This window comes from Macrobrachium nipponense, chromosome 4, assembly GCF_015104395.2.
Source record: "Macrobrachium nipponense isolate FS-2020 chromosome 4, ASM1510439v2, whole genome shotgun sequence".
Classification (NCBI taxonomy): Eukaryota; Metazoa; Arthropoda; class Malacostraca; order Decapoda; family Palaemonidae; genus Macrobrachium; species Macrobrachium nipponense.
The window spans coordinates 25,588,639-25,599,250 of NC_061100.1; the positions used below are offsets into that span (position 1 = coordinate 25,588,639).

The window sequence follows — 10,612 nt, forward strand, 5'->3', positions numbered from 1 at the left end:
ACGTTTTCTTGTGTGATGTAACGTTGGTTGCCACTAACTTTTTGATGTTACAGTGAATTATATGTTGTTGTTGATGTAAAGCTTTGTGACTTGGGGATTATACTGTAAAATGCAGTGATTAGTGATGAGTAGTCTTGATGAAGTGCTGTATGGCGAGTCTTTGGCTTTTGTGCAATGCGTCCGTAATTTGTTTAATGTTTTCTTTGTGACTTTAATTTCCTTACTAATTGTTATTAAAGTACATTTTAAGTTATAGTGGGTTGTCACTGTTTCCTGATATATTCTCCTCGTAAATCCTTACCATAGAGAGAGATTTTTTATGTTACAATATAGTATATATATATATATATAATATATATATATAATAATATATATATATATATATATAATATATATATGTTAATAATATATATTATATAGTAATATGTATATATATATATATATAATATGTATATATATATATATATATAATATATATGTATATATATATATATATATATATATGTATTATATATTAATATAAATATATATATATATGTATATATATTAATATATGTATATATATATATATATATGTATATATAGTATATATATGTAATAATAATATATATATATATATATATATATTTATGTATAATTGTATATAGTATATATATGATATATGTATATATGTATATATAGTATATAGGTGTAATGTGTATATGGTATATTGTTGTTATAATGTGTCTATATATTGGTATATTATATGTTATATATATTATATATATGTATATATGTTGTATATGTGTTATATTGTGGTATAATGTGAATAATGTGTATGGTGTATGTATATGTGTATGTATGTATGTATGTATGTATGTATGTATGTTTGTTGATCAAAACCCGGTTTACTTGTGAAGATTTTTTATAATTAAAATGCACCTCATCAACCCTTTTTTCATGCTTGTTGTTGTATGAGTCCTAGAGCCCTTTCGAAAAATGACAGCAATTCACATGTCATATTATCTTATTTCTGTAATTAATATTTCCTATAGTACAAAAGGCTAATGGCATCTTATGAACAGTGCTGAAAAGAAACCAGCAAAGGTAGAAATACAGAACAGAAAACGGATAAAATTAAAAGTAAAGTTAGAGGAAATAGAAAACGAACAAAAGAACGGCTTCTAAAATAAAAATAAAAAATATATAGCGATTTGCCCACAAAGGTCACTACTACACAGCCACTTCGCAAAAACTGGACAGGAAAAAATTGGCAGACAAGAGGTTGCTCAGCTGGTAGTCCAACTCTCTCTCTCTCTCTCTCTCTCTCTCTCTCTCTCTCTCTCTCTCTCGGTTCGTTTTTATTTTCTCCAGAAAAGAAAATATAAACAAACTACGCTGCTGAAAGCACACAAATCTAGCAGAAAAAAATTTCTTTCAAATCAAGAAATATTTAAGAATATTTTTTCCCAGATATTTTCTTCCCAAATATTTTCTTCACAATTTTCTTCCAAAATATTTTCCCCAAATATTTTTGTCTCAAATGTTTTTCCTAAATATATTCCAAAATATTTTCTTCCAAAATATTTTCTTCCCCAAATATTTTCCAAAATAGTTTCTTACCAAATATATTTTTTTCCAAATTTTCTTCCCAAAATATTTCATTCACAAATACTTTTTCCCCAATATTTTCTTCCCAATATCCTTCCCAAATATTTTCCCGAATTTTTCCTAATAATTTTTTCCAAAATATTTTCTTCCCAGTTTTCTCTCCAAACATTTTCCCAAAAAATTTTCCCCATAATTTTTTCCAAAATAATTTTTTCAAAAATATTTTCTTTCCAAATATTTTTCCCAAATTTTTTCCCAATAATATTTTCCCAAATAATTTTTCCCAAATGTTTTCTTCCTAATTTTCTTCTCAAATATTTTTTGCCAAAATATTTTCTCCCCAAATATTTTTCCCAAAATATTTTCTTCCCAAATATTTTTTCCAAAATATTTTCTTCCTAATTTTCTTCTCAATATTTTTTCCAAATTATGTTCCTCCAAAATATTTTTTCCAAAATATTTTCTTTCCAAATATTTTTTCCAAAATATTTTCTTTCAAAATGTTTTTTCAAATATTTTCTTCCCAAATATTTTTTCCAAAATATTTTCTTCCCAAATATTCGGGAGCAACCCAGACTCCAAAGAAACACCAAGAATAAGGAGAACAGATGCAGAACAGATCAAGGTTGTAGTGAGGTTCAGGAAGAGGAAATAGTTTGGCCCCTAAAAATTTTAGGGTTACCTCTGTTGCTCTCTGGGTAGCTGGGTCATTAAGCACGGATTCGTCACCTGTGGTGGGGGGGGGGGGGGGTTACCGAGAGAGAAAGAGAGAGAGAGAGAGAGAGAGAGATATGGGTTGTCTGTGTGCAATTATATATATATATATATATATATATTATATATATATATATATATATAATATATATATACTTGAAACGTGAAAATAGAAAGATAATAATTAGACTCCACACTAACTGGCCTTCTCAGCACTGACATTCGCGCGCCTATAAGGAGAGTTGTCAATGTTTCTTCATTTCCATAATGTTCTGTTTCTTCTTCTCCCTTTTTTTAAACGTCTTACAGAAGGTCGGGGATTAATCTTTGTTTGTTTCTGTTGGTTTGTGTCTTGTTCTTTTCCCAGTGTCCTTAGCTGGTACTGGTAGAGATTATCCTTTGTTTGTTTATGGTGACGTTTTGTGTCTTTTCCTTTTCCCAGTGTCTTTAAATGGTATGGATTAATCTTTGTTTGTTTATGATGCTTTGTGTCTTGTCTTTTTCCCAATGTCCTACAAAAAGACAGGGAGTCATTTTTGTCTGTTTGTTGGTCAACATTTTTAGTGAATAGTTTGATCCCCATGATTTATGATTCATATTCGCATTGAACCAAGTTATTTGGGACCTGGCAAACGGATTCTGCAGTTCCTTACCTGACCTAGCAAACACCAGGTCGTTTTTTAAGTATCAGGTATGATACTGCTCATTTTACCAGGTGTTTTTATCTGGGCTGTGGCTAAAACGTCGAATAGTTTACCTACTGCGGTTGTAGGATGTTCTGATCTCCTGATATTCAAGCGAGGAGCGAATGTATTCCTTTCTGTTTCCTCAGGTTTGTTCATTTATCTCCTGTTCCCAAAACCTCTCTCTCCCTCTCTCTCTCTCTCTCTCTCTCTCAGTGTAGAAGAGTTTAAAAGAAAGCTAGACAAAATAATTAGGACACTGTGAATGCACATTAAAACCTGCTCCTACAGATACGTGAGCACACGATGTCTCCTCGGGTGGACTAACAAGTCTTTGAGACATCCTAATCCTTGTAATTCCTTGTAACTCCCTCTCTCTCTCTCTCTCTCCAGGCTGATGTCCCTTTGGGGTCCTCTTTTCGATTAACGGTTTTCCAGCTGGAGATTTCATGAAATGAACGAAATTGGTTTCTGCTCAAGTGGTTAAAATCCTCGTTGGCAAACTGTCACGCTTAGGAGGTATTACTTGGATTTTGATGCAACATTTCTAGACGTTTTTCCCGCTACAGTGCTGTTGCAATTTACTGATTGATGCAGAAGATATTAATTTCAGGTATTTATCGTTACAGCTTTTGTAAAAGAGTACCATCGAGAAGGCTTTTTGTCTGATTGTCAGCCCTCAGATCTTAAAACCTTACTGAGGCTAGAGGGCTGCAAATTGGTATGTAGATCATTCACCCTCCAATCATCAAACACACCGAATTGCAGCCCTCTAGCCTCAGTGGTTTTTATGTTATTTGAGGGTAAAGTTAGCCATGATCGAATAATCGTGCGTCTGGCACCTATAATCCAGGCCACCACCGGAACTTTTTAGTTAGGAGAAAAAAAAAAACTGTTATAGGTTAATTCTTGTTGTTCAAACGCGCGCCGGGTATGAAATTTTAGTTGCAAAGCATTAGATCCAGAGGCAGATTCTGTTAACAGTAGATTTTTAATCTCTCTGGGTACAGGTTTCAGTGTTCAGACTTCTCGTCTCTCGTGTTTATATACTTTGCGAGGTCATGGGCTTCAATTTGTTGTTTGAAAGAGGACCTACTTGGCTGGTCGGCATAGCATTGACCAAAATGTTCCCAGTTCTCTCGTGTTTTTTTTTTAATGTTTTGCGAGGTCATGAACTTCAGTTTGTTGTGAGTCACTTGTTTGAAAGAGTACCTACTGGGCAGGTCAGCAAAATAATTGAACAAAAATCCCAGTTCTTGATGTTAAACCTTCCTGCTTCATATATTTATCACCAAATGAGTTTTGCCTGAACACTGGGCTGACTATCAGCTCTCACAGGGCTGACTGGAAGGACATATTTTCGCTCATAATTATAATCTTTTAAAAGTTTGCAGCTGAAGTTTCTGCCAAAATTCCACTGATCGATTTACGACCAAAGCACAATAAACGTTCAATTGTTTTCATTAATTTACTGTCAGAGCATTCAGGAACAGGGCCAAGTGGATTATTCGTCAGGTGTCTGTCCGGCGTGTTAGACCAAGGTAAAACCTTCTGTTAGACGAGAATGACCAGTTCGGAGACGTATCAAGATTACTTGCTTACGTCTTTCTCTCTTTGGTATGAAGAACTCCATTTTCAAATGCTAGGATTTATTGAGAATTATCCTTATTATTATAATTGAAAATAATGGCTACTTCACCTGCGCTTATTTTGTATACAAGCTTCTCTATTTTTATTATGACTGACTTTTCTTCTGTACTAAATTGGCTATTAAGACGCCAAATGGGGGATTCGTGCTAAAAAAACGTGGTATTTGTCAAACTGAATATATTATGCTATATCATTATAATATATTCAGTTTGACAAATACCACGTTTTTGACATGAATCCCCCATTCGGCGTTTTAACAGCCAATTTGAGTACAGAAGAAAAGTCTGTAATAAGAAAAATAAAGAAACTTCTATACAAAATAAACGCGGCTGAAATAGCCATTATTTCCAATAAAACCTGCATTAATGAAGGTCTTCTTATTACTATACAGAAACGAACCATATTCATTTAGAACAAGTCTACAGGGGGCCTTTGACTTAAAATTTAAGCTTCCAAAGAATTATATAGTGTTCATTAGAAAGAAGTAACAGAAGGTAATGGAAAATACGGAAAGAAGAGATCATTTATTAAAGAAAGATCTTATTATTATTATTATTATTCTTATTATTATTTTATTATTATTATATTATTATTATTATTATTATTATTATTATTATTATTATTATTCAGACGAATCCTACTCATATGAAACTTGAACTTGAAGCTTCCAGAGAATATGGTGTTCATTTAAAAGAAGAGACAGATGATAAGAAATAAAAAAAATAGTTATTAGAGTAGAAAAAAATAGATCTAATCATTTCAATTAATGATGTTATATGCAACTTTTAACTGGTGTAATTCATCAAGTCAGTTTTTCTTACTACAAAATAGAATGATTCTTTTTAATCGTTATTTGTAATCTTTCCTTTATACAGACTTGATTTACTTATCTCTCTGTGGATGTAAACACACACACACACACACACTATGACTACATATGTGTGCATGTTTTTTTAAATCAACGTAAACATGTTATGAATAAGTAAAGCTGCCCAGTGATGTAGGCCTATAACAGAATCATAAATATACGAATATATATATATATATATATATATATATATATATATATATATATATATATAAATGTACCGAAGGACTTACGTAATTCCTACTTACGTACGCGCATGGATATGTAGTTATACTAAATTATTATTATATTATTATTATTATTATTATTAGATTATTAGTATTATTATTATTATATTATTATTTTTTTTTTTTTTTATTTTTTTCTATCACAGTCCTCCAATTCGACTGGGTGGTATTTATAGTGTGGGGTTCCGGGTTGCATCCTGCCTCCTTAGGAGTCCATCACTCTTCTTACTATGTGTGCCGTTTCTAGGATCACACTCTTCGCATGAGGCCCGGAGCTACTTCAGCCTCTAGTTTTTCTAGATTCCTTTTCAGGGATCTTGGGATCGTGCCTAGTGCTCCTATGATTATGGGTACGAGATTTCCACTGGCATATCCCATATCCTTCTTATTTTTCTATTTTCAGATCTTGATACTTATCCAATTTTTCCCTCTCTTTCTCTTCAACTCTGGTGTCCCATGGTATTGCGACATCAATGAGTGATACTTTCTTCTTGACCTTGTCAATCAACGTCACGTCTGGTCTGTTTGCACGTATCACCCTATCCGTTCTGATACCATAGTCCCAGAGGATCTTTGCGTGATCGTTTTCTATCACTCCTTCAGGTTGGTGCTCGTACCACTTATTACTGCAAGGTAGCTGATGTTTCTTGCACAGGCTCCAGTGGAGGGCTTTTGCTACTGAATCATGCCTCTTTTTGTACTGGTTCTGTGCAAGTGCCGGGCATTCACTTGCTATGTGGTTTATGGTTTCACTTTTCGTATTGCACTTCCTACATATGGGAGAGATGTTATTCCGTCTATCGTACTTTGAACATATCTGGTTCTTAGGGTCTGATCTTGTGCCGCTGTTATCATTCCTTCAGTTTCCTTCTTTAGCTCTCCCCTCTGAAGCCATTGCCAATTGTCATCGCTGGCTAGTTCTTTAGTCTGTCTCATGTATTGTCCGTGCATTGGTTGTTGTGCCAGCTTCTGTTCTTTCTGTCTTTCTCCTGTCTCTGTATATTTCTTGGTCTTCGTCTGCTTTTATTAGTCCTTCTTCCCATGCACTCTTTAGCCACTCGTCTTCACTGGTTTTCAGGATATTGCCCAGTGCTCTGTTTTCGATGTTGACGCAGTCCTCTATACTGAGTAGTCTCCCTCCTTCCTTTCGTGTTATGTATAGTCTGTCCGTATTTGCTCTTGGGTGTAGTGCTTTGTGTATTGTCATATTATTATTATTATTATTATTATTATTATTATTATTATTATTATTATTATTATTTATGGACAAAACATCACACACGCCGTAATACCATATTCATATTTAATTTGCACGAAACAGTGGTTTCTAATCTATGAAAATAATTTCACCAATGCACTATAAGATATTTTGTCCACAAAAAGGAAATTATACGCATTCATAATAATATCTACCTACTAATCAAACATATAGAGATATATAGGTACATGTGTGTGTGTGTACAGTACGCTGGGTCTTTTACATACGATTTATCTTCTGCAATCTCTTCCTGACTTTTTTTTTTTCAAAGTTCCTCAACGTGTTACATATCGCCCACCGCCCCCACCCCTTACCCTCCTCTATGCCCATAATTGGGGGAAGGGACGGGGGCGGGGGTGGGGGGCATCCTTGCCAATAGTCTAACAACCTTGATCCCTGCCAAAAAACAATGGAAGTCTACGAATCGTCGAGTTCCTTCCTACTATGCAAGTCCTACCCCTCTGCGGGAGCCTGATTTCGCGTCTCGAACGGTCGGAGGCAAAGCGACCTTGAGACGCCACAGCTGTAGAGAGAGAGAGAGAGAGAGAGAGAGAGAGAGAGAGAGAGAGACGAGAGCAGAGATTGAGGAGAGAGAGAGAGGGTCAGTCTCGGCAGGTACTTAAAGTACGGCCGTGCGCTCCACAGCGTCACTCGATCTTCTGTTGCGGTTCTTAGAGAGAGAAAGAGATCGCCCGTCTTCTCGTGAGTATCTGTGGGATTCCGCAGTGGTTTCGTTTCGATGTCTCGAGTTCGTGTGAGTTTTTCGCGTTGTAACTCGAACCTCCTCTGTCAGATTTAGCGTCAAGTGGCCAATATGTTTCGTATATTTGTGTATTCAAGTTACGCTCGCTTTCTGTAGTGTGTTTTTGATGTGTTGGGCAAATACAGACGAAACTCGATGTCAAGTTTTGTCACCGGTCGATGCTGAGAGGAGACCAAAAGACGGAGCTACAATATTGCTATTCGACGCCAAATGCTTTGTTCATCAGATCATATTGAAAGCGCAAAATTCGCGACGCAATATTACGAACACATCAACTAGTTAAAAGCAGAATGATTAATTATTTTGCGATTTAGATGACAGGAGAAAGTGTCTATTCATTCTGTTTCATCAGGAAACGTGAAATTGGTTTTGTGTTTGGAATGTGGTCGCCCAGTTTAAATAAGGTGCAACCAATGACTTTATTATTCCGCACTTTAGTTTCTTAAGCCTTTGCTATAGCTTGAAGCTAACCAGATCGAGCTTCAAGCTGTTTGAAATGCTAAGTTACTGAGGTGAGGGATAATTACGAACTTCAGTTGCACCTAATCAGCAAACTATGTTTCTTCTTCTTGTTTATCTCATAGTCCCATTAGTCCGACGACCTCTGTTAACACAATGTTCTTCTTCTTGTTTTTCTCATAAATCTAGTCCCAGGACCTCTGTCAACAAACTGTTCTTCTTCTTCTTGTTTTTCTCATAATTCTAGTCCCAAGACTTCTATCAACAAACACTTCTTCCTCCTATGTTTCTCATAAATCTAGTCACAGGGCCCCTATCAACAAACTGTTCTTATTTTTCTCATAATTCCAGCCCCAGGACCTCCGTCAACAAACTCATCTTCTTCTTCTTCTTCCTCTTCTTCTTCTTCTTCTTCTTCTTCTTCTTCTTCTTCTTCTTCTTCTTCTTATCTTTTCATAATTCTAGTCCCAGGACAGCTATCAACAAACTCTTCTTATTTTTCTCATAATTCCAGCCCCAGGACTTCTATCAATAAACTCTCCTTCTTCTTGTTTTTCTCATAAATATAGTCCTGGGACCTCCGTCAACAAACACTTCTTCTTCTTTTCCTTCTTCTTCTTCTTCTTATTTTCTTCATAATTCTAGTCCCAGGATAGCTATCAACAAACTCTTCTTATTTTTCTCATAATTCCAGCCCCAGGACCTCCGTCAATAAACTTTTTCTTGTTTTTCTCATAAATATAGTCCCAGGATATCTGTGAACAAACTCTTCTTCTTATTTTTATTTTCTTCATAATTCTAGTCCCAGGACCTCTGTCAACAAACTCTTCTTCTTCTTATTTTACTCATAATTCTAGCCCGGGACCTCTGTCAACAAACTCTTCTTCTTCTTTCAGGTTCACCATGAAGTTCTTGCTCGTCTTGTTGGTCGTGGGTGTCTGCAGCAGCCAGAGACTTAAAATCCCCGACGTATCAGACGAGGAGGTCAAAGGGCTGCTCTCCAATGTTCCCGCAGTCGTGGATTGCCTCATCGAAGGCAGGACAGCCGGCGGAACATGCCACCCCCTCACCAATGACGTCAGAAGTGAGTTTGCGCATGAGCAAGGGTTTCCCTCCAAGATTTCTGCCAGAGAGTTATTTTTGTCCTTTTTCGTTCCAAAACTCCCTCCAGAAATACCTACATTTTCCCGTTACATTCCAAGAATCCTTCCAGAAATAGCTATTTTTCCTTTTTCATTCCAAGATTCATTAAAAAAATATCTGTGTTTGCCATTTTCATTTCACTATTCATTCCAGAACTGGCCAAATTTTCATACAACTAACTCTTTCATTCTCAGAGACATTCCAGAAATAGCTAAAATCTCATTCCACTTCCTCTTTGATTCCGAGATCCTTCCAGAACTAGCCAAATTCTCATACCACCCGTTCTAGCATTCCAGGATTCCTTTCAGAGATAGCTCTGTTTCTGCTTTCATTCCAAGAATCCCTCCAGAAATAGCTGAAATCTAGTACCACTTACTGTAGGATTCCAGGATCCATCCAGAACTAGCCAAATTCTCATACCACCCGTTCTCGCATTCCAGGATTAATTCCAGTAATAGCTCAAATCATCATTCATTACAAGAATCCTTCCAGAAATAGTTGAAATTTCATACCACTTCCTCTTTGATTCCAAGATTGTTCCAGAACTAGCCAAATTCTCATACCACCTCTTCTTGCATTCCAGGATTCCTTCCAGAATTGGCCGCTCAGAGGTTCCAGTGCAACTGCCCCGCCCAGCGTCACATCAACGCCTTCCGCGACGCCATCCAGAGGGACAGGGCCCAGTTCAGACGTATGGCAGATTGGGCCAAGACCAGCGGCTTGCTTGCTTAGACGACGAATCCTTTGTTTATAGTTTCTGTTCTTGTTACGTCTATCTGTCTGTCTGTCTGTCTGCCTTTCTGTCTGCGTTCTCTGCAGATGTGTCGATGTGATAAATAAACAACAAAGTAGATGTTAAGGTTTACTTTTTTTGTATCAAAATAAAAAAAAGATGATAACTTATGTGGTATTTCTGTTTAATTTTTTTGGTCCTGTGTATAGCTATTTCTTGATGGGAACGATGAAGGAGTTCTTAACATTTTAATTTGGAAATGAACGACTATCCTCCACAGAGTATGATCTGAAGGCTCAGGTTTCCAAGCATCCTAGACTTAACAAAGCCTGGTCAACCACTGAGTCGTACTATAACCACCGTGCTACAGCATTCTACTTCCTTTCTTTTTAAGTAATGGTGTCTTTCTTTTATCCAGACTTTTGAATGCCTGCTGTATCTTGAACATTCATTTTACAATGGTTCTAAGCCTTATCAGAACCCTTTTCTATCCTGAATATTAAGAAAATCTTCAAAGTACTCCC

General features: G+C 35.9%; 1 protein-coding gene across 1 annotated transcript; it reads left to right on the forward strand.

Annotated features, from left to right (window-relative positions):
- Positions 1-7,595: 7,595 nt before the first annotated feature.
- LOC135211613 (uncharacterized) lies at positions 7,596-10,258 on the forward strand. Its single transcript, XM_064244901.1, has 3 exons — positions 7,596-7,692; positions 9,109-9,296; positions 9,939-10,258. Exons 2-3 carry the CDS (start codon positions 9,116-9,118, stop codon positions 10,085-10,087), a joined length of 330 nt encoding a protein of 109 aa, XP_064100971.1. The 5' UTR covers positions 7,596-7,692; positions 9,109-9,115; the 3' UTR covers positions 10,088-10,258.
- Positions 10,259-10,612: the final 354 nt, after the last annotated feature.

Excerpts from the sequence above, each read along its gene's own strand:
- LOC135211613 (XM_064244901.1), top strand. The coding sequence starts at position 9,116 with ATGAAGTTCTTGCTCGTCTTGTTGGTCGTGGGTGTCTGCAGCAGCCAG. Across the intron at positions 9,297-9,938 it reads CCTCACCAATGACGTCAGAA|GATTCCTTCCAGAATTGGCC; the intron begins GTGAGTTTGCGC and ends CTTGCATTCCAG.